Source organism: Schistocerca piceifrons, chromosome 4 (genome assembly GCF_021461385.2).
Source record: "Schistocerca piceifrons isolate TAMUIC-IGC-003096 chromosome 4, iqSchPice1.1, whole genome shotgun sequence".
Lineage (NCBI taxonomy): Eukaryota > Metazoa > Arthropoda > Insecta > Orthoptera > Acrididae > Schistocerca > Schistocerca piceifrons.
Window position 1 is genome coordinate 215,141,166 of NC_060141.1, and position 22,030 is coordinate 215,163,195.

General features: G+C 41.7%; 1 protein-coding gene across 1 annotated transcript in view; it reads right to left on the reverse strand.

Annotated features, from left to right (window-relative positions):
- The window catches only part of LOC124795738, a 160,824-nt gene extending 154,531 nt beyond the window's left edge, over window positions 1-6,293 (reverse strand). Inside the window, exon 1 of the mRNA XM_047259819.1 lies at window positions 6,061-6,293. Coding sequence (XP_047115775.1) covers window positions 6,061-6,293 — 233 coding nt within the window. The remainder of the gene's footprint in view (window positions 1-6,060) is intronic.
- Between the last annotated feature and the right edge of the window lie 15,737 nt (window positions 6,294-22,030).

Genomic DNA, 22,030 nt, shown 5'->3' on the forward strand with positions numbered 1-22,030 from the left:
ATGTTAGAACATAATATATGTTCCAAAATCCTGCTGCATATCGACGTTAATGATTGGGGCCTGTAATTTAGTGGATTACTCCTACTACGTTTCTTGAATATTGGTGTGACCTGTGCAACTTTCCAGTCTTTGAGTACGGACCTTTCTTCGAGTGAACGGTTGTATATGATTGTTAAGTATGGGGCTAGTGCATCAGCATACTCTGAAAGGAACCTAATCGGTATACAGTCTGGACCAGAAGACTTGCTTTTATTGATTTAAGTTGCTTCACTACTCCGAGGATATTTACCTCTACTTTACTCATGTTGGCAACTGTTGTTGATTCGAATTCTGGAATATTTACTTCGTCTTCTTTGTGAAGGCATTTCGGAAGGCTGTGTTTAGTAACTCTGCTTTGGCAACACTGTCTTCTATAGTATCTCCATTGCCATCCCGCAGAGAAGGCATTGAATGTGTGATGTCTTACAAATAAAGATCTGTCCAATGTATATCAAGACCTGTAAAAATTGCCGATCCCTATGTCATACACTGAGAACGTTACAAATACCATGCAGAAAACACACCATAATTAGCGACAATACGCACACACAAACATGCAGCTACGCTTCAAGAAAGTACTAGACAACTGCTTGAACAATGATGAGGATATCCTACAATGCTGAAAAATGCTGAATTATTTTCATTATGCAGAGGCAGATAGTTAAACAGATTTCATCGCCGGCTCGAGCGGGAGTTTAGAAGAGAAGGGTAATGGCAAGATATCTTAGCGTTACGTCAAATCAGCAGCTGACGTATATCGAACGGATCAGATGCGAAACAGTGAATGGAATGAAAGCACCTTAGCAAATAACAAATCCAGCATTCACGACACCACCACGTTTTGACGTAATGACTTAATATGTAGCTCAGTGTTCGCGAACTCAGCGGTCTCATGGAGAAACGCCTAGGAAAAATACTTAAAACCCAATTGCTTGGGCTGAAACCTAGGTAAAGGTTGGTGTCATTACCGCAATCGAGGCTGATAGTTTCTTATATTTTACAAACAAGTCGCTCTTTACACCCCACACTCCACCTCTCAAGGACTTCCCATTCGAGTCAGTACATACTGGTGCTGATATTCCTCGTCTTTGGGCGAGACTGCGGAAGAATTTAGTCGCGTCCTTTATGATGAAACAAGTGTCAAACCCGGGCGAAGTGTCACAGTCACTAGAAATTGTACTCGCATTCCAGAGGGTGGCGGTTCAAACCCGAATTGCGACTTCTATTTAGGATTTCCGTGAATTATCTCAAGCCTTAAAAACAAATTCCTGGATGGTTGTTTTCGAAAGGACAAAGTCTGTTCGTTTTCCATTTTCGCCTCGATAGAAGCTTTTGCTCCATCTATAGTGACAGCGTCGACGGGATCTTCCCTTTCTTTATGCTGCTTGGCACAGAACAGCACATTATGTGGAGAAACACCTGGAATCGCCATGTCGCAGCCCCCATGCATTTCGGTGTTGATCCAAGGGCACAAATAATTGTCGACACTAGAGAACGTTGGATGAATGAGAGAATCCGTTTTGATGCCGTGTATTTTGATGTAATAAACATTCGTTTATTTCCTCTGTGGAATATAAAAGGTATGGTTTACTTTTTTACACCTGACCGACGACGTGCCATGAAGTAAAATTCTCAGTGTTTGTCAGAACTGAGGAGCCATCGCTGAGAAAATCTCAAGCAGGACCTTAGGCTCGGGACAGAGTGAACACAGTTATTATTCATTCTGAGAACAGTGTGAACATTTCACGCAAACATCTAACAGTGAACTAAAAGAAATGTTACCTGACCCAAAATAGCCCTCTGTGTTTGCGCTTTGCCCCAGACGATTTACGGTGACACTCTCAAACACTCAGCATAAAGCACACGATAGGTTTTTCTGCGACAAACGAATCACAGACTTTCTTCATGAGTTAATACTTGTTGTTGTTGTTGTGGTCTTCAGTCCTGAGATTGGTTTGATGCAGCTCTCCATGCTACTCTATCCTGTGCAAGCTTCTTCATCTCCCAGTACCTACTGCAACCTACATCCTTCTGAATCTGCTCAGTGTATTCATCTCTTGGTCTCCCCCTATGATTTTTACCCTCCACGCTGCCCTCCAATACTAAATTGGTGATCCCTTGATGCCTCAGAACATGTCCTACCAACCGATCCCTTCTTCTGGTCAAGTTGTGCCACAAACTTCTCTTCTCCCCAATCCTATTCAATACTTCCTCATTAGTTATGTGATCTACCCATCTAATCTTCAGCATTCTTCTGTAGCACCACATTTCAAAAGCTTCTATTCTCTTCTTGTCCAAACTATTTACCGTCCATGTTTCACTTCCATACATGGCTACACTCCATACAAATACTTCCAGAAATAACTTCCTGACACTTAAATCTATACTCGATGTTAACAAATTTCTCTTCTTCAGAAACGCTTTCCTTGCCATTGCCAGTCTACATTTTATATCCTCTCTACTTCGTCCATCATCAGTTATTTTGCTCCCCAAATAGCAAAACTCCTTTACTACTTTAAGTGTCTCATTTCCTAATCTAATACCCTCAGCATCACCCGACTTAACTCGACTACATTCCATTATCCTCGTTTTGCTTTTGTTGATGTTCATCTTATATCCTCCCTTCAAGACACCATCCATTCCGTTCAACTGCTGTTCCAAGTCCTTTGCTGTCTCTGACAGAATTACAATGTCATCGGCGAACCTCAAAGTTTTTATTTCTTCTCCATGGATTTTAATACCTACTCCAAATTTTTCTTTTGTTTCCTTTACTGCTTGCTCAATATACATATTGAATAACATCGGGGAGAGGCTACAACCCTGTCTTACTCCCTTCCCAACCACTGCTTCCCTTTCATGTCCCTCAACTCTTATAACTGCTATCTGGTTTCTGTACAAGTTGTAAATAGCCTTTAGAATTTGAAAGAGAGTATTCCAGTCAACATTGTCAAAAGCTTTCTCTAAGTCTACAAATGCTAGAAACGTAGGTTTGCCTTTCCTTAATCTTTCTTCTAAGATAAGTCGTAAGGTCAGTATTGCCTCACGTGTTCCAGTATTTCTACGGAATCCAAACTGATCTTCCCCGAGGTCGGCTTCTACTAGTTTTTCCATTCGTCTGTAAAGAATTCGTGTTAGTACTTTGCAGCTGTGGCTTATTAAATTGATTGTTCGGTAATTTTCACATGTGTCAACACCTGCTTTCTTTGGGATTGGAATTATTATATTCTTCTTGAAGTCTGAGGCTATTTCGCCTGTTTCATATATCTTGCTCACCAGATGGTAGAGTTTTGTCGGGACTGGCTCTCCCAAGGCCGTCAGTAGTTCCAATGGAATGTTGTCTACTCCGGGGGCCTTGTTTCGACTCAGGTCCTTCAGTGCTCTGTCAAACTCTTCACGCAGTATCGTATCTCCCATTTCATCTTCATCTACATCCTCTTCCATTTCCATAATATTGTCCTCAAGTGCATCGCCCTTGTATAGACCCTCTATATACTCCTTCCACCTTTCTGCTTTCCCTTCTTTGCTTAGAAATGGGTTTCCATCTGAGCTCTTGATGTTCATACATGTGGTTCTCTTATCTCCAAAGGTCTCTTTAATTTTCCTGTAGGCAGTATCTATCTTACCCCTAGTGATATTACATCCTTACATTTGTCCTCTAGCCATCCCTGCTTAGCCATTTTGCACTTCCTGTCGATCTCATTTTTGAGACGTTTGTATTCCTTTTTGCCTGCTTCATTTACTGCATTTTTATATTTTCTCCTTTCATCAATTAAATTCAATATTTCTTCTGTTACCCAAGGATTTCTACTAACCCTCTTCTTTTTACCTACTTGATCGTCTGCTGCCTTCACTACTTCATCCCTCAGATCTACCCATTCTTCTTCTACTGTATTTCTTTCCCCCATTCCTTTCAATTGTTCCCTTATGCTCTCCCTGAAACTCTGTACAACCTCTGGTTCTTTCAGTTTATCCAGGTCCCATCTCCTTAAATTCCCACCTTTTTGCAGTTTCTTCAGTTTTAATCTACAGGTCATAACCAATAGATTGTGGTCAGAGTCCACATCTGCCCCTGAAAATGTCTTACAATTTAAAACCTGGTTCCTAAATCTCTGTCTTACCATTATATAATCTATCTGAAACCTTTTAGAATCTCCAGGGTTCTTCCATGTATACAACCTTCTATCATGATTCTTAAACCAAGTGTTAGCTATGATTAAGTTGTGCTCTGTGCAAAATTCTATCAGGCGGCTTCCTCTTTCATTTCTTAGCCCCTATCCATATTCACCTACTACGTTTCCTTCTCTTCCTTTTCCTACACTCGAATTCCAGTCACCCATGACTATTAAATTTTCGTCTCCCTTCACAATCTGAATAATTTCTTTTATTTCATCATACATTTCTTCAATTTCTTCGTCATCTGCAGAGCTAGTTGGCATATAAACTTGTACTACTGTAGTAGGTGTGGGCTTCGTATCTATCTTGGCCACAATTATGCGTTCACTATGCTGTTTGTAGTAGCTTACCCGCGTTCCTATTTTCCTATTCATTATTAAACCTACTCCAGCATTACCCCTATTTGACTTTGTTTTTATAACCCTGTAGTCACCTGACGAGAAGTCTTGTTCCTCCTGCCACGGAACTTCACTAATTCCCACAATATCTAACTTTAACCTATCCATTTCCGTTTTTAAATTTTCTAACCTACCTGCCCGATTAAGGGATCTGACATTCCACGCTCCGATCCGTAGAACGCCAGTTTTCTTTCTCCTGATAACGACATCCTCTTGAGTAGTCCCCGCCCGGAGATCCGAATGGGGGACTATTTTACCTCCGGAATATTTTACCCAAGAGGACGCCATCATCATTTAATCGTACAGTAAAGCTGCATGTCCTCGGGAAAAATTACGGCCGTAGTTTCCCCTTGCTTTCAGCCGTTCGCAGTACCAGCACAGCAAGGCCGTTTTGGTTATTGTTACTAGGCCAGATCAGTCAATCATCCAGACTGTTGCCCTTGCAACTACTGAAAAGGCTGCTGCCCCTCTTCAGGAACCACACGTTTGTCTGGCCTCTCAACTGATACCCCTCCGTTGTGGTTGTACCTATGGTACGGCTATCTGTATCGCTGAGGCACGCAAGCCTCCCCACCAACGGCAAGGTCCATGGTTCATGGGGGGGAGTTAATACTTACACAATCTAAATGTTGGCTGTGACTTATATCAGCGTGGTATTTAAGGGAAGCAATCGACGAATGTGTCTTGTAACCAAATACGAGGGCCATCCAGAAATTAAATTTACCCACTGTTAAAAGAATATATATATATATATATATATATATATATATATATATATATATATATATATATATATATTGGGAACAGCCACAGCAGTTAGTCTACCGCTTGTGAATGTACACAATGTGTGTCAGTCGTCTTCAGCTTTTCGTCGTTGTGAAAGTGCTGACTGCTGGAGGGCAGGAATTTCCTGAGGTGCAAAAAAAGATTACAATCGCTGGTAACGAGAACGGAACTGCACGGTGGATAGTCAGTGCTGTTCCCTAAGCGATTCGTTTGGTATTCTTGTGTGATGTTTTTTCTTGAACATCAGGTGCTCAGTGACAGTTTCATGCCACAAGGCTCGCGGTCTGTGCAGAATGTGGCTACTTAGATCCACAACGCACTGCCGCACAAGCTTCACAAAGCTAGAGAAAGAATAAGAGCTGCCATTTTCACCCACTGCTGGAGCGCTGCTAATTGTAGGGGATATTTGTCCGACCGATACATTTCCTGCTAAATACATTCACTTAAAAAAGAAATGGGGAGATGTAATTTCCGAGTGACCTTGCACTTCAGAAGAGCGTCACGGTTCCGCAGATGCAACATGCCCCGAGATGCAAACTAAGCGAGCTCCCGATGCTGTTAGGAAGCCTCTGTGGAGGGGTAATGTGGTTAGAGCCCGCCACGCCGCTAGGTAGTTAGCTGTGACAGTCCCCGCGCTAGCAGGTAGGCGGGCGTGCGTGCCTACCTGGTGAGGAGGGCGGCGAGGGCCCAGGCGAGCAGGCAGATGAGCAGCGCGCGTGCCTTGGTGCACACGTAGCCAGCCCGCAGCGGCTCGCAGATGGCGTAGTAGCGCTCGAAGCTGATGGCCAGGATGGTCAGCACCGACGCGTGCGCCACCGTCAGCTCCACGAACGGCACCGCCTTGCCTGCAACACAGCACGACTCCTCACTATCTATCGAGTGACCAGCCACTACCATAGACGTGCAGCAATTCGCAGGCAGTGTACTAGTACTGGAAGCTAATAGCCAGGATCGTCAGTTCGATGAACGGCACCGCCTTGCCTGCAACACAACACGCCTCCTCAGTACAGAACCCAACCAGCTACAATCAAGATGGTGTAAGATGATCCCTGACAGCTCGTAGCGCTATTGGCACCTTTCAAAACCGCTAACGGCTGCAGGCACAAAAAACAGCCTTTTATGGAGCTGTGACAACATTGTAGCATTGCCATAGAAACGTTTACAAAATCGCGTTACGTTACTGGTTGAGGTAGGCCCGCAAAGCTTCCGCGGGCAGAAAATTGCTACTGTGAGGGACCAACTTAACGGCGACTCAACTATAGTACTGCGCGTATCACGAGGGAGCAGCAGATCACAGATGCAGTAGTCTTACACAGCCCCTGGTGGCCAGATTTGTCATTACCGACATATTGACCACAATCACCTTCGACAGTGGCTAAAACACAGCGCACTGTAATCCCGTGTGACTTTGTGTGGCGCAAGGGACTTGGTGCCACTCGCTTCCCGCGCCCGGGTTCCCGGGTTCGATTCCCGGCGGGGTCAGGGATTTTCTCTGCCTCGGGCATGGATGTGTGTGATGTCCTTAGGTTAGTTAGGTTTAAGTAGTTCTAAGTTCTAGAGGACTGATGACCATAGATATTAAGTCCCATAGTGCTCAGAGCCATGTGAACCGTTTTTTTTTTATTTTTTTTTTTTCGGACAACTGTGTCTTTCAATTCGGGAATGCTCCAACCAAAGGAAATGAAATGTCTGAAACTTTGCGGGAGAGTGCTGCCACCTGTAGTCGTATTCACGACTTACGTCCTACATCGGATGATCCTGGCAAACTGTCTGCAACAGAACCAATATTTTGTGGTGGGGATGACGGCTATCGCTGAAACACCCGGTTGTCGTTTATACCAAAAAAAATGTTCAAATGTGTGTCACATCTTATGAGACTTAACTGCTAAGGTCATCAGTCCCTAAGCTTACACACTACTTAACCTAAATTATCCTAAGGACAAACACACACACCCATGCCCGAGGGAGGACTCGAACCTCCGCCGGGACCAGCCGCACAGTCCGTGACTGCAACGCCTCAGACCGTTCGGCTAATCCCGGACGGCTTCGTTTATACCGTTTTTTACTAAACCATTTTAACCTGCATAATAAGACCAGTTTCTGGAACAACTGATTTTTCGGTTTTATTCTTATTATTTGCTGTAATAAACATAGAAATCGAACAAAGATTGAAAAACTTTCACTCTCCCAATATCAAGATACATAGAATCGAATTATTAAATATGCAAATGAAAGAAAACTGAGTCCGTTCACCGCTCGCCTCTCTTCCCGACAAGTGGTAAGTGGTTGTATACTGCAAAAAATTCCAGTATTCTCCTACTGGTCCAACTTTCTTGAAACCCTGATCAAAAATCATTTTGTAATCGAGGATCATACCACCATTTGGTCCTTTCGAACAGGCAGTGCTAAACGATGAAAACTGAGGTTAAAAATCTCCGTCTTTCGTGTTAATTTGTCATTTTCAAGGGCTACAAGTGGAGAAAGGCATATTGTGTACACACAGGCAGCAGATCAGCTACCTCCTTGTTCTATCGTAAGCTATGAATGAATTATTAAGTTCGTTGTGTCTCTTCCCGCTTTTAATCTTTTATAGCAAATGGTGCATTGCACATCATTGATACCGCACTTGTTAAAATAGTTCCAGATTAGCGTTGGTGCCATTCTGTAGTACATTTGATATCCGACGACGATTGCAAGAATCTTGCTTATAGATCAAGTGGGGGCACGTATCGCATACTGCATGTACTCGGGTATTATCTAATAGGCCACACCACATGGCAACAGGTATTAGGGCATAACCACCTACGGCAAGCTAACATGCACCCACAAGCGACAACTTCGGCAGGCCCCTGCATATCAGCAACTTTGACCGGATGTGCCAGCTGCTATTAAAGCCGACCAACAGGCTACAGTAGGGAGACCGACAAGCTCGAATACTAACGTACAAACAAACCGCTAACACTACCCTATACTGTGAATCCGAAATACGACCTTTCGGACACAAAACGATGATGAACCTAACTGTTACAGGTTTGCTGACACTGTCCGAGAAACCAACATCGGCAGGCAGCAACAGTCGCCGAGTAACACCACTACACAACGTCAAAGCTATCGACCTGCATGATACCCACTACTAACAAAGCCTACCCTTGCATGACCTGTCGCAGGCAGCAAGAAAACCGCTACTGCTCTGATTACCCGACTCAACCAACGCAAAGGTTTTCTTCCATTGGCTCTTTGCTTGGCACTCTTTTCCCTCTGCCTTTGAAACTGGTTCCCAATCTATGTCCAGATGAGCGGGTATTAACGGTTAACCTTAACCAGACGTACGCAAACATCGAAGTATCCACATCCTGCGGGACCTCACTTTAATGAAAACTAATCCTTATGCAGAGATGGCAGTAGACATTCTGTGTTGGCCAACATGACGGTGTGGGCGTGGAGTGTCTCCACCTACCTTTTTTTTTTTTTAATATCCTGGGAACTGGCAGTGGGTTGAGGTTGATGTTCGAGCTGGTCCCACGCATGTGCTGTCACAGACAGATCTGTGTATCTTTCTGTTATAGCCTACCTCAACATTATGCGGCCAGATAGTAGAAACGCGTGTCATGTGTGGACGAGCTGTGTACTGTTGTAAAATGGCAGCACGATACTGTCACATGAGAGGTGACATCTGAGGATACAGGACGTCCGCGACGTGGTGTCAGACTTCTCTCAATCACTGAACAGCTGTGAAATCACACGCGATGGCACACCATGAATCACTGTGCCTCTCCAAAACACTGTAAGAATGAGATCTCTTCGCAATTTACCGCCGTTCAAATCAACAACAGTTATCCAGAACACTTGAGATCCACGGTCTATCGCTGAACACATTGCGACGACATTCATTAGCAACGCATGCTTTCTGATTAATGCATCACTGCCAACGCTGACGCCTGTGTTTTGGCGTTAACTGCAACCGGCGCATCGGAGGATAATTCCAAATCCAGCTGTTGCTAGTCTCAGATCAACGGTGCAGGATGACACAGAATGTTACTGGGAGTCCATTACTTGTTCTCAGGTAGCTGATGCAGATGTGACCGGGTTACTAACTGCTTGATGCACAAAACTGCGATACTTCCTTGGGGTGGACAGACGTGGTCGACCGGAACATGGACGACGGATATGCCTGCCCACATGTTCCTATATAGTCCAGCATCAGGTCACTGTCCTTCCCGAATTCCTTAAAGATCTAGATATTGCACTTTCGACCTGCCTACCAAATGAAGACCTACAATGTGGCCTCCTTCTAAGCTCTGTCAGGTGCTGATAACGCTGTCTCAGACGACTATGCGCCGTGTCTGTGTCCTTTTCAGTGAAGAGTCAACATCTGATGCTGTTCACCACTCTTATATATCATAGCAGACGTGGTAACAACGCAAGACACGAAGAACACTAATGAGTTAAAGCTGTGCTTTCATTTGTTCTGCCGAGTTGGTGTTTCCATTTTGAGTAGAACACCCGGGAACACACCGCTAATCAGATACGCCGAGAATGTCTGAGAGATCGTAAGACTAATGAGCTTTATACCTGTCGCAGAGAAATGCAAGTTTAATTTACATATCGGGCGATGGTTTGTACGCGAAGAAAATACACTAACATCCCACTCTGTCTCCTGGGTGCTTCGCTTTTTTTGTCATGCTGTGTATTTTACTAACCTCTTTTTTAATTTACTATAAACAGGTCACCAGCAGATGATTGCTTGCTTGAAAGTAAAAATCGGTAGTGGTACTATTTATGTGACCTGAGGCTGCAAAATACAGCCATCAGTTGTTGTCATGTATCAGTGAAACATGTCCCGGCCGCGACAGATGGGTCAAAATATCGCACGTCCTGTTCAGCCTGCGCCGCGTGTAACGATTACTGAGAGCATAAAGTGTGACGATGTTACTGTGATGTCATACACCAAACTATTCCATTCGCTGCAGTCCTTCCGCAAATGCAACAGCTATCTCTAACTCAGTTGCTCACTGCAGTGTGTTAATTGTAACTTGAGCGATTGCTAAGAGCGTCTTACGCGTACTGAGCCCCCACATACACCGCCATTGGGTTAGGATATAGTCCATGCCTCACTCCTACAGGGCAGGTGTGTTTACATGCGCTTCATGCTTCGATAGTAAAAACCGCTTAAATGCTGCCCGTAATCGAAAGTGAAATGGTTCAAATGGTTCAAATGTCTCTAAGCACTATGGGATTTAACATCTGAGTCATCAGTCCCCTAGACTTAGAACTACTTTTACCTAACTAACCTAAGGACATCACACACATCCATGCCCGAGGCAGGATTCGAACCTGCGACCGTAGCAGCAGTGCGGTTCTGGACTGAAGCGCCTAGAATCGCTCGGTCACAGCGGCCGGCTGAAAGTGAAATGATATCGATGATATCGACATATTTAATAAAGATCCTAACCGCAACAATTACGTGGAATTATCTCAAGGAAAGGAAACACTGGGAAATATAATCAAGTACATTACATCAACACAGCAGACAACAGTGTCTACCTGACAATGTACTATTAGGTAGGTAAATGTGACAGTAACAAAAAGTTTCTGAGTGTTCAGCGCTGGAACGCGCGTACAGTTTTTCGCAAAAACGTCGAGATAAATGGTTCAAATGGCTCTGAGCACTATGGGACTTCACTGCTGAGGTCATCAGTCCCCTAGAACTTAGAACTTAACTAACCTAAGGACATCACAAACACCCATGCCCGAGGCAGAATTTGAACCTGCGACCGCAGCGGTAGCGCGGTTTCAGACTGTAGCGCCTAGAACCGCTCGGCCACTCTGGCCGGCCATCGAGATAAAATCTAACAAATGTTTCACATTAATATGTAATTTAATCGTCAATCTATTCAACACGTTCGTTACATGGAATAGTATACTAGGTACAGAGCAAGTAAAACAATAAGTTTGTGCTGTTGGTGGCCGCAGTATTTCCGAACAGCCATCTGCGCAAAACGCTTTGCGCCGTTTTACTTCTTTTTCATCGCTGCCGTAGCTTTTGAATTCTCTCGGAACTTGACTTTTCGGGCTTTTTGGATTCCTTTCGATTCGAGCTTTTCTCTGACTTGCGTTTTCTATCATTCCGAACAAATTTATGAATTTTGCTAGGCGACATCTTTTATTACTTTTTAATTTTCAATAAATTTAATACTGAGCTTCGCTTATAATACGGCAAATACTTTCATCGTCTCACTTTGGATCCTAGTATTCCTCCGCAAGCTCTTCAAAATGACAGCCGAATCTATAACCTAGCTTAAAAGCGCTTTTAAGGCTACACCATTTTATATCTTAACACAAAACTGATTCGTAATCACGCGCGTGGGCCTACACTGGTACGATGATGTCAGAGGCAAAACAAATACTGCGCGACAAACACCTACAGACACTGTTTATCCGTTGTACGCTCAACTAATGTACAAGGGTTGCAACTTTAATAGTGGCAACTATTTATTTACAGCTAGTTCAGAATTGATACGTGTTTCAGAATTTTTACTGGCCTTCAAAGTAGTCACCAACATTGTGTATAACCCGTTGCCAGCGGCGTGGAAGTCGTACGATAGTCTTAGCAGTGCCAGTTGTGTTGACAGTTCGAGCGGCACGGTCTATTGGCCGACGTATTTGTAGCAGTTCTGAAGCGAATGCTGTGAAGTGTTTCCTTCAGTTGAGAAATCGAGTTGAACTTACGAGGGCTTAAGTTAGGGGAGTGCAGTAGTTGGTATACCACATAGCAACCCCATCAGTCAAACAAATCAGTAACAGCTTGCACTGTACGTGCTTGAGCATTGTCCCGCAAAATGATGGTCAGGTCCTGCAGAAAATGTAATCATCTCTGTCTCTAAGCTGGTCGTAGCTTGTGTTCCAAATATGAACAGCATAGAGACAGAAGTGATGACACTACCTGCAGGACGTGACCATCATTTTGCAGGACGGTACTCAAGCACATACAGTGCAAGCTGTTACTGATTTGTTTGACTGATGGGGCTACTAAGTGCTGTACCATCTACTGCACTCCCCTGATTTAAGCCCTCGTGAGTTCAACTCGATTTCTAAACTGAAGGAAACACTTCACGGCATTCGCTTCAGAACTGCTACAAATTCGTCGGGCAATACACCGCGCCGCTCGAACTGTCAACACGACTGGCACTGCTAAAAGTTTCCTACGACTTCCACATCGCTGACAACGGGATATACAGAATGCTAGTGACTACTTTGAAGTTCAGTAAAACTTTGGAACACGTATCTATTTTCAACGAGCTGTAAATAAATAGTTGCCACTATTAAAGTTCCAACCCTCGTATATGGTTGGTTGGTTGGTTTGTGGGATTGAAGGGACCAGACTGCTAGGTCCATCGGTCCCCCTCGTATATGCTGTATTATTATTATTATCGTAGTTGTTAGCGATTCAATTCTGACGGTATTTTGTCACACAAGGAAGTTGACCGACAAGTGTTAGCAGACATAGGCGACATAACAATGAAAAAGCTTGTATACTTTGCCAACTTTCATTCCATAATGTCATATGGTATAATATTTTGAGGTATATCTGCGAGTCAAACAAAACTTTTCGGAGTCCAAAAGCGTGTAATACGTATTATTTGTGGAGCAAATTCACAGACGTCCTGTAGAAACCTCTTCAAAGAACTGGGTATACTAACTACTGCCTCCCCGTATATTTACTCCTTAATGAAATTTGTCCTAAATAATGTATCTGTTTTTCCAACAAACAGCTCAGTTCACACATACAATACCAGGAACAAAAATGATCTGCACAAGGACTTGGAAGCACTTACTTTAGTTCAAAAAGGAGTCCACTACTCAGGAACATTTATCTTCAATAATTTGCCAGCAAACATAAAAAATTTAGCTACAAATAAAGATCAGTTTAAAAGGAGCCTGAAAGACTTACTAGTAGCCAACTCCTTCTACTCCACTGACGAATTTTTTAATAGAAACAAATGATGTATATACTCATACTATTAGTATTGTAATTTCAGCTTTAAAAAAAGATGTATTGTAAATACTCATAGTATTAGTTCTGTTATTTCCGCTTAAAACAAGTTTTTAATAGAAGCAAATGATGTATTGTATATACTCATACTATTAGTAATGTTATTTCAGCTTAAAAAAATTTGACATGTTCCACATCCACGGATCTATGGAGTGCTGGGTTAGCCCAGCCATCTAAGGCGCTGCAGTCATGGACTCTGCGGCTGGTCCCAGCGGAGGTTCGAGTCCTCCGTCGGGCATGGGTGTGTCTGTTTGTCCTTAGGATAATTTAGGTTAAGTAGTATGTAAGCTTAGGGACTGATCACCTTAGCAGTTAAGTCCCATAAGATTTCACACACATTTGAACATTTTTTTGGATCTATGGAACGAAAAACTAATCTAATCCAATCTAATCTAAGCGAATAGACTTCTTACGTCCAAAATAAATAAATAAAAATGGCTACCAGCCGAAGCGTACCCACTTCTACCGACTCATCCTCCTTTAGGTCTTTGGAGCTCTTCTGCGTCTCCTCTACGACCAGCGTCCTTATTCATAACTGTCTCTTTACAACACAGACTTGGGTCCAACTGCGCCACCTAAACGCGAGGCGGAGCGCCGCTTCCGAACCTGTCAGAGAAAAGTGTCGCCTGGGGCAGCGCGGACCACCCACAGCGCCAGACACAACACCACACCACACACGCGACACGCCACGGAGCGTCTGCTCTGCTAACTTGCAACCTGCGGCACTGTCTGCCACCGGAATAGCTTCAGGCTACTGTCAGCTTGCTGCCACGCTGCTGGTGGAATACCACCTTCGGTGAGCTAACTTCAAGTCATCTTCGGTTACCCCAACGGTTACTAGAATACGCAGTAAGCTGGCCTACACGAGAGAGTTTTATGCTTTCAGACAGTTTAGTATTATTTATTAGTACTCGCAGAATTGTTTACACTAGGAGCGAATTTTCGCTGATTCTTACTATCTGATACTTCCTTGGGAGTACTTTCTGTAAGTGCGCGAGAGTCTTGTGAGAGCACACACAGCATGGTGAGAGCGTCTGTGAGAGCTAAGACATCACTCTCTGTCGTGGTTCTGTGCGCGGAGGAAGAGGTTGCGATGGAAGAGGATCGGGCTAGAGTTGCGCTTTTAATACTTTAATGGTACAGAAAAAAACATAAGCGACCTTGTTTGTGTTGCATACGAGAACGCAAAAGGCTGTGGGATGACGTTGGAGTGCAAGAATCTCATTGTAAAGCTTGTGATGAAAAATCCGCAACAATTTCGAAATATTACGAGAATGACAGGATGGAGATACAAGAATTACTGTTCGTATTACTGCCCGAAATTTCCAGTCTACCTGCTGCTAAGCGAAAATCAGTTACTGTTGAAGGCGGACTGCTTGTGACACCAATATTAAGACCATGAGCTACATTTCTTCTCTTCAATATTTGGTAAAGTAAGAATTACTAAGAAATAACTTTACATTACATTTCGTCTTGATACCCATAGACTTTCAAAAGCCAAATAGGGCGGATATCTGACAAATGAGACGTTTGCGGGCAAGTATATATTTGATCTTTTTTACTTGTGACTTGAGGAACTACTTGTAAACGTCTATCTGTTCTTCACCTCCCAATGTAAGGGTAATAAATACACACCACGGCATATAAAATTATGGGTAAACTGTATTAGCTGAAGTTAAATGGCAGTTTTCCGAGTTCCAAAATGATTATTTCAAACATAACTTCATTTGATTCCCTATGTTAATTAAAATATGTTATAAAACTAATTTGCGTCCGCAGTGGCTGAGTGGTTCTAGGCGCTTCACTCTGGAAGCGTGCGACCGCTACGGTCGCAGGTTCGAATCCTGCCTCGGGCATGGATGTGTGTGTGATGGCCTTAGGTTAGTTAGGTTTAAGTAGTGCTATGTTCTAGGGGACTGATGACCTCAAGTGTTAAGTCCTATAGTGCTCAGAGCCATCTGAACCATAAAACTAATTTACCTGATCCCTTGAACTGCGGATATTCTGGTACATTTCTTCTGTGGAATTGTTAAAAACTGTAGTCATTTCAACCAACAAACTTTGTTTCTTATCACAGTTCCTGCAGTCCAGTAACTGTACATTGCACAGTACTGGCTATTCCATGGGCAAACTAATTCATTGCACAACATCGTCCTAATTTCACATCCTGGTAGATGGTAAGGTTCTCATATTTTTCTGCTATTGTATATAATTCACAAAGATGAATGAGGGCACTGCATGAATGGTGAATATGGGCCTTGACTCTGTTTTTAGTTTTATTTATGGTTGACTGCTCAGTCAGTTGCACAGCCCTGGCGCGTTCTTATTTGAGGCGTAGTAGCGAGCAGTTGAGTTTATATATATATATATACTCAACTGCTCGCTACTACGCCTCAAATAAGAACGCGCCAGGGCTGTGCAACTAACTGAGCAGTCAACCATAAATAAAACTAAAAACAGAGTCAAGGCCCATATTCACCATATATATATATATATATATATATATATATATATATATATATATATATATATATATATATGAGGTGTGTTATTTGTGGATCTGGGAGAAACTACCTGGAAATTTTGTTATGGAGATGAAAACTGATATATAATACTTTCTTGTTCTTTGTATTGATGAAGAAGATTTTTGGGAGAATGGTTGGTAATTTTTGTAATGAGAGAAATTTGGAATTGTTAGAGTCTTCGTATGTTATGCTGTCTTTTACTAAATGATCCGAGTTTGCTTTCTTAAGAAATATTTTCTTTAGAGTGAAACCCACCTCTGTGGTTCATAGTGATTAGTAGAATATATTTTGTTGTGTGTGTACTGAACCTTACGTCACGCGAAGTCACAGATTGTTTCTGACAAGCAAACAGAAATAAATTAGTAATGAGTAGTTTATTTTCCCTTCGCTGCTGCATGTGCTGTTTTGTATTTGCTTTCGAGAACGTCAGTACATCAGACACGAAACAGCACTCCAAGCAAGAGGTAATTCGCTTTTATTTCACAGCAGATCTCACCTTGCATTCTTGAGCAAACAGTGTGTAGTCAGGATTGTCAGGTGTCGTGCTAGCAAGTAAGTTAATTTTCAGTGGACAGTATTGGCAGTTTCAAACAGTTATTTTCTTCCGAGTCGAGCAGTTATTTATTTTTGTGTACGTGCCAAGCAAAACGTTAAACTTTATATCATGCAACGTTCATATAATGTGCGTCGGGACGCAGTTTTAATTAAATTGTTTCAACTGAGCAGGCCATTAGTTTCTTTTGGCATTTAATGAGATTTATCGTACTTACTTTAAATTTTGCATTTCACGAAGTTTAAAGTTTTAACTCACGACACTGTTCACATGCGGAAGACAGTCAGTTTTGTTCAGCAATTGAATACGGGCCGGCCGGTGTAGCCCAGCGGTTCTAGGCGCTACAGTCTAGAACCGCGTGACAGTTACGGTCGCAGGTTCAAATCCTGCCTCGGGCATGGATGTGTATGATGTCCTTAGGTTAGTTACGTTCAAGTAGTTCTAAGTTCTAGGGGACTGATGACCTTAGAAGTTAAGTCCCATAGTTCTCAGAGCCAATTGAATACGGTATCTAAAGTAAATGCTACGTGAGTTTTTGAACTCAGTGTATTCAGTTTTCTCACATACAGCCAATTTTTTTATAGAAATGTTATAAGCTTTCTTTATTACATTTCTTGCCGCCACATTACTGACATTCACTCACAGTGTGTAGCCGTCGCGTCAGCAGTTTCAACTGCAAGTATATATAGAGCGGCTCGTTGCTGTGTTGTTTGGCACAGTGGATAGTGCAGTAGTCTTTGATTCGTATTTGTATTTTACGTGGGTCGGTTCTATTCAGTGACAACTTCTTTTTATTTTTGTTTGTTAATTCTATATAATATGTCTGTGATGTTCCTATATTTTATTTTCTGCCTGCTGTTGTTTAAGTGTAGATCTTTCTAAATAGGCGAACTGCTCATGCTGCTCGTTCAGGAGGTAAAACGGGCGATTTCCTCGCTGAGAAATATGCCACGGCCACATGTTATGGCTGAAAACAAGCAGTTTTGTTTTTACTTTTATTTAATGTGTGCTCTGAGTGGAAAAAATATTTTATCAAGGCAGAATAGAATAAAAATTGTAAAATATGGCAGAAATCTGGGAAGCTATATGCCGCTCAGCACTCTCCGATTACTCTCAGGTCTCCTGACAATGCCGCTACGGCGAGCAGCTATCTAGGGATAGTGCGTGCCGTCTACACGAGAGGTGTGAACTTGTAGAGTGAGGCTGTCTGTTATATTGCCCCAGTTTTGGACACTGCTGGTAAGTTAACTCGTGCTGGTGTTTACACGACACGTTTTGCTCGCATACCCTTTCTGACAGTGAAAAACTCTCACGTGCACATCTAGCGCAGATGTTCTGTGAGACGTCATTACCCTCAACGCTCTGTGCAGAAGCTTATAGGCACACGGCGCACTCATGTTCAACTTATACACAACTGTAGATACAGCCTGGGCTTTTTCTTGTTGTACTATATACCTATTATTAACTTGTTTACTAGATAAATATTCAAATCTCCCTGTATTTAAAATGTAACTCTTTGAAAGACGTACAATATAAGGACGCAACCATTGCCATATCTTAAAATGAACAATCAGTACTTTCATAACTATTTGTAGTCGACAGTCGGCGAAAGAAGACACTCAATTGCTTTATGAAAGCATTTAATTTTAAGTAACTCAGCATTCACAGAGAGAGAATAGCCTGAAAATTTGCTTTCGTTTACCTATGTTTTTCCATAATCTATAATTGTATACTCACAAACGCATTGCCACATTTACAGCACTGTTTCTTTTAATATCTGATGTCTTCTCTACTAAAAGTTTGTTCATTAGTTGGTCACACATTTACCTGAGAACTCTGTTCTACTTCTTTACGATAATTTTGATTTCCTACTGGAATTTTACTCTCAGTATGAGGTACATTACTGACGCCTAAATCATTTTTTCACGATGGGAGACATGGACATGGGATACTGTCAGGCAGCAGCTTGTGTTTCAGAGAAATACTCGACAGTTAAATATTAAAATTCCTTTCATAATCCAAGTCAGTAAAACGTATTGTGCGCACACAAGTATCCCAGAATGAAAACGAATAAGACTGTTTACAAATATTCACTTATTGTTCGTCATATTTTTCTTAGGAATTACATGGAATCAAATCCTAACCTTTTCTCTGGTCTGCAGTGGTTAGTACAACTCGCGATCACGTAGCAAATCATTGTTTTTCACTGGATTCAAGTGTAAACACTCAGCATTCTTCAGTACATTAACGACTCCAGTTTAGCTCTAAACTTAGTCTTCAGCAGTCGATAAGAATTCATACTAGCGAGGACAACCTTGTATTCAATCAGAAACGCAATGACACCACACAACACAAGAAGTTATTGTAGTGACAAATTACTGACAGGTGTCAATGCAGGCTGTGACGTCAGCGTCACAGTTTGATATTGTGCACAAAGCCTACCGCGTATTCTAATAACCGTGGCCACTACTATGACTGCCTGGCAAGATCTTCCATGTTTACTGCACGATGGCCATCGGAACTGTACCTCCAGCGTGCGCAGGAGTTGCTTAACACTTGACCCACACTGGGAGATACTTTTCATATTGCGTGCAATCAACTCATCAAGAGTTACACACGTAAACAGGTCACAAAGCGTGACGTAGTAACACACTTAATAACTGCTGTACACTCATTCACAAACACAAATCTGAAGACGCAATGTTATTTTCAGATATCACATGAAATTAATCTGACGCAGTTATTATAAATGTTTGTACTTTAAAAAACAAATGTCAAAATCATTAACTATAAACTATATATATGACTCCATTTAGTTTTTAAAATATTTTCATGCATGTACTCACAATTTTGTACTGTAACACTTTTTCGTGTAGACTACCACTGGCAAGAAAAGCGAATTCCGTTCGCAAGCTCTGTGTTTTTGTCCAATGAAAAGTACAGAATTTTCACGGCACGTAAATGAAACTGTATTTTAAGTAAAATTGTTTCAGCTATGTAATAAAAAGGGAGAAGATGTTAATTTGGATTTCTTTCATGCCGCAAAGCAATGATTGTAGAAGGTGCAGGAGAAAGAGGCGATTTCTGACAATGTCCGCGTATGACATATCTGGTCACGCCAATACGATCCTATGCTTTGGCAGCTATTTTGGCTTTTTAATGCGACTGTAGCAGTCCTCATTTGCATAGTGTTCTCCAGAACATAAGTCTGCTGTTAGAAAGTTTCGAAATGGGATGACATATCGCAACCTATTGCAGCAGTAATTCGTCTACAGAGATCAGGCTATTCAGATTCAATATAGACAAAGATCAGAGAGCAAAAAACTGTAGGAGAGACGAGTCTAAATTGACTAAACCTTCCAAGTTATGCAAGGTACGTAAAATAACCGGTAAAAGTAATTACGGGTGATGTCACCTGTGCTTTCTACACAGCAAATATTTTTGTGAGTTCTTAAGCTCCACTTTGATTTGTCAAAATTCGAGGTGAAGAGAGATGGTGGATGAATGCGATTCCCTCGAAATTTGACGTCCCAGATTCCCGAAACCTGTTTTTCCTAAACTGAAAAATTTAAAATCAAGGATAGTAACCAAATCAAACAGTAATGAAAGTGAGAAATTAATCAGTGTTTCCCAGCTTTCAGGTATCCATGTTTCCGACAGAACGCAGTTGTTAACCTTAAGTTGTTGAATGTAAGCTCTCAATGTTTGATCTGTCACCATCACTTGTGTAGCCTAAATTCTAATTAGATAAGAGGGTACCAAATTAGTGGCGAGCAACTTGTGCCCTGAATTAAACTGTGGACGTTCATAAATTTATTAGAAGCATTCCCGTTTAAAACTCAGCTGTACCGTAATTTCAATTTCTGTTGATTACTGGTACAGTATTCGCATGCTTTCTGTTGACAACATACGTATGTGCAGTTTGTTACTTTGTAATGTAATCAGTGAAATCATTCATATAAAGATGAAACATGAAGATAGCAACTGTCAGAACTGACACAATAATTAACTGTATTATGCAAGTGCGATTTTGTGCTTGGGAAAATTGTAAAAAACGAATTTGGTTTCTTATCTGAGAGCGTACTTGTGGGTAAATTATCACTTATAAATTGAAGTAACTGCAACTGTAACACCATAGATCAGTGTTGATACGAAGAACTGTGGATTCTAATACTGGTAAAAAGGCTACTGAAAAGCCTAGAAAATTTTTAATTGGGACATAAAGGAGATTCTGAAATATATTTTCGGCCGTTGGAGTGTTTGAGGAAGAAACGTGTAAACTGAGGCAGGAGATACGCAGTACAACTGAAGATGTTATTGTAAATTTGCAGTTACGGTACAAAAGACTGAAATCAGAGATGAGGTTTCATATTGACGTCACTTTCATCATAATAAGATTCACTAGTGGAAAACGTTTCTCAGTAATCATCATTTACATGTTACTGGATGACAGGCCTATATAAAATATTCTTCTCTCTTCACAGATGTAGAAGATGAAAGAGAAGATATTTGTCATCATATTGACGTACCCTCATTAATCACAAATGATAAATTAACTGTAAAACATTGTCTCAAATGTAGCCATACTGAGGGGCTGTTTAAATTGCAGCTTCTAGTGCTAAGTCACTATTGATACATGACTAATTGCTCTTCTATTGCTATTTCGTAAAGGTGATAACAAGCAGCAATCTTAAGTTGGTACTTTTTTAAAGTTATAATGTACAGGTTTTCACTTGAAAATCCACAGTGAAACAGAAATTTGTAGTAGGATTGGAATTTCATTCATTGAGAACCCTTGCTTATTCCTCATCCTACTTATCATTTGAAATACCTGTTTAGTATGATCCTTCACCGCCTTCCAATCATTTAAGTACCATATTATTGGCAACGTTTGAGGGTTTCTGATGTAGAACTGTACTCCTAGTCAGCATTTCTGGCCAGTTTGGTTCGCATACTAGCATTATATGCAGACACATGAAAAGAACAAATTTGCACGTAATGAGTTACTTACTGTCACATTACATAACTTCCGTTTGCCATATTTATTACTCATTTAGGATACAGTAAAAAATAAAATGCCATAATAATTTAGTTAAAATCGATTTCTTTATGTTCTCGAAACGAACGTTCCGCAAGTGGTGCTGCATCACATTTTCTTGTCAAGTCATTATGTTGAGCAGATACCGTCGTAAGATTTCTGAAGGTGTACTGTTTTACTCAGACCTAGGGAACTAAACTGGCCTTGCGAATAATCAACGTTTTATTTTTAAACTTAAAAAGATTATTTCCGACTCCAAACCAGCTCAGAACGATAATAATTTCTGAAAGCGTAGCAGGAGAGCGAGGGGGGGGGGGGGGGGCGGGGGGAGTGCAGAGGTGTTTGCAGCGGTACAAATAACCCGCTCTTCAGCCAGTCGAAAAGTGGTGCCCACACCTCTCTTATATAGACCTTTACTTGTGACCGACGAGGGTATTGTTATCTGATGTAAATAATGATTACTTG